The 2,500-nt window shown below is 33.7% G+C and overlaps 1 protein-coding gene across 1 annotated transcript in view; it reads left to right on the plus strand.

Annotated features, from left to right (window-relative positions):
- The window catches only part of Sc2 (trans-2,3-enoyl-CoA reductase Sc2), a 14,948-nt gene extending 12,461 nt beyond the window's left edge, over positions 1-2,487 (plus strand). The window contains exons 5-7 of the mRNA XM_070128961.1: positions 328-544; positions 877-1,069; positions 1,404-2,487. Of these exons, the coding sequence (XP_069985062.1) occupies positions 328-544; positions 877-1,069; positions 1,404-1,528 (535 nt within the window). The 3' untranslated portion in view covers positions 1,529-2,487. The remainder of the gene's footprint in view (positions 1-327; positions 545-876; positions 1,070-1,403) is intronic.
- Positions 2,488-2,500: the final 13 nt, after the last annotated feature.

Here is a 2,500-nt window from a genome sequence, read left to right on the forward strand (position 1 = left end):
CGTAATCAAAATAAATACTTCTGGCCTGAAAATTAGAGGAATGGAGTAAATAGCCTAGTAACTGACTAAGAACTTGTTAAACCATCTGTGTGAAAATATTACAAAATAAAAGACGATCAAAGTGGACAGTGCATAATTATGAGTTCAACAGGTTAATGGGAAAAATGTGGAATTCAATGAATTTGAAGATTCTTGAAAGTTAGCAGAACTTATTTTACCTGCCATAGTTAGATAAGAATTTAGTTTAGAGAAGTATGAATAAATTTCAGAAGTAGAAAATAGCATTGAAGAGTTTTGAGACTTCTAATTTCCAGTATTTTATTTTAGCATCGCTGCAGGGTGCTGGTCCTTCCACTACGCAAAACGAATCTTTGAGACCTTGTTTATTCATCGGTTCTCTCATGGCACCATGCCAGTTTTCAACCTCTTCAAGAACTGTGGATACTACTGGGGATTCACAGCTTATGTGGCCTACCATGTCAACCATCCCCTCTTCACAGCCCCAAGTGACTTGCAGGTGTACTCCTCCCTGGCTGCTTTTGTTGTAAGTATGAGTTCACATGGGTATGCTAGGGTATTTAACAGCAGCTTGTAATAGTGAGTAAATAAAGTGTTCTACCTTGAATCATTGTAGAGTTAGTATCTTGACACCACCTACATCACAAAAACGATAGAGCAAAATGATTGATTTGATTTCATTTTGCTAAATAGTTTTTTTCTAATAATTTCTGGTGGTCAAGTATTTTTCAATCCCATAATGAGCTTAGTAAGCAGGGAAGTTTTCCCATTGATTGCAAAGAAATAACTAATCAGAGGCATGACCTGTATCTTTATCAGATATTTGTTCCTCAAATTTCTTGAACTGTTTTTTTTAAGATGTGTGAGTTGGGCAACTTCAGCATCCACGTGGCCCTGAGGAACCTTCGACCACCAGGCACTAAGGAGAGGAAAATTCCCTACCCCGACAGCAACCCTCTCACGCTGCTCTTCAATGCCGTCTCCTGCCCCAATTACACCTATGAATTTGGGACATGGTTGGCATTCACAATCATGACTCAGTGTCTGCCAGGTAAATGAATGTCTTCCGAGGGTGAAGAGAATAGCATGTGTTAACTTTGATTTGTAATGATGAGCTCAGTGATTAGGTGGCTATAAAAAGTAATGTAGTACCAAACACATGTTCCTTTTTAGTTAGTATAAACTCAACACATGTTCTTTGCTAGTTACATGTTCATTTCTTGTTGTTGTTTAATTATCACATTCCCTTCAGGTTTATATTAAAGTACTATATATTCATTTCTAATTGATTTCAAATAACAGATAATCCTTTCAAGTTCATATTCTTGTAACATATAGTCCTTTCTTGGTGTTATTGAATGCTAATAAGTTCCTTCCTTTTGCAGCTGGAATGTTTGCACTCTGTGGCTTCTACCAGATGGCAGTGTGGGCAATGGGAAAACATCGCAACTACAAGAAGGAATTCAAAAATTATCCTCGTAGGAAGGCTATCATTCCTTTCCTTCTGTAAAACATATCAAATGATGTTCTTGAAGAGATATACATCAAATTTCATTATCAAAATACGAATTTATCAGATTATATATCTTGTTTATACTTATACTTCTTATCCTCAACTATGGTAAATGTATCAAGAAAATGACAGGATATTCAGTGGAGAGAAAATTAAATCATGCTAATTTTGTCAGAACTAATGTCTAAAATCAATGTAAGTCATTGAATTGCTGTTTGATGTGCATTCAGAAAATGGATCATCCATTGCACACAATATATTTAAATTCTTTGCTTTATGATTTTATATTAATTATTTTTTATATTCCCAACACAAATTGAAGAATGTGATTGCATCATTCTGTTTATTTTAGAATGGAAAGAATAACATAAGTATCTAATAAAATTTCAAGTTCAGATGTACACATATAACAATTTAGTTGTAAATTAGAGTATAGATGTAAATGTTTGTTTCAAGTTATCTTAGAATAATTTGAAGTGAAGATCCAGGTGCATAAATATCTTTTCCCTCTCATTACCTCCAGCACATTCTCAGTGTTTCAGCACATTTTTATTAATATTTTATTGATTATATTTATGTGTTAAGATAAAAATGAAAAGAAGAGTTGTCCTGTGCCTTCATAGATCAGAAATGCAGGTTTATGATATGGTACAGCCAACAACATAATTTTACAGCTATTCGTATATGTACAAATGTAAGGTTAACAAGAATAAAGTAAGGGATACACTGTACATGTCTCAGCTATGTTCTAGAGATATTTTCTCAGTATTTGCTAACAATTGCCATACAATATTAAAATAGGTTTTGAACTGTAACATATTGGACTTAAGTGATCATTCATCTCAAATGATGAACAGCAGAGGGAGTGCAGTGACTAAATTTTGGAACTGTAGATGGAAGTTTGTATTTGTAAAGAAGAAATTTCATATTAGAGGAATAAATTTACCCAAGAGAAAGTGATGTTTATTT

The sequence above is a fragment of the Penaeus vannamei genome, chromosome 13 (genome assembly GCF_042767895.1).
Source record: "Penaeus vannamei isolate JL-2024 chromosome 13, ASM4276789v1, whole genome shotgun sequence".
NCBI classification, from domain to species: domain Eukaryota; kingdom Metazoa; phylum Arthropoda; class Malacostraca; order Decapoda; family Penaeidae; genus Penaeus; species Penaeus vannamei.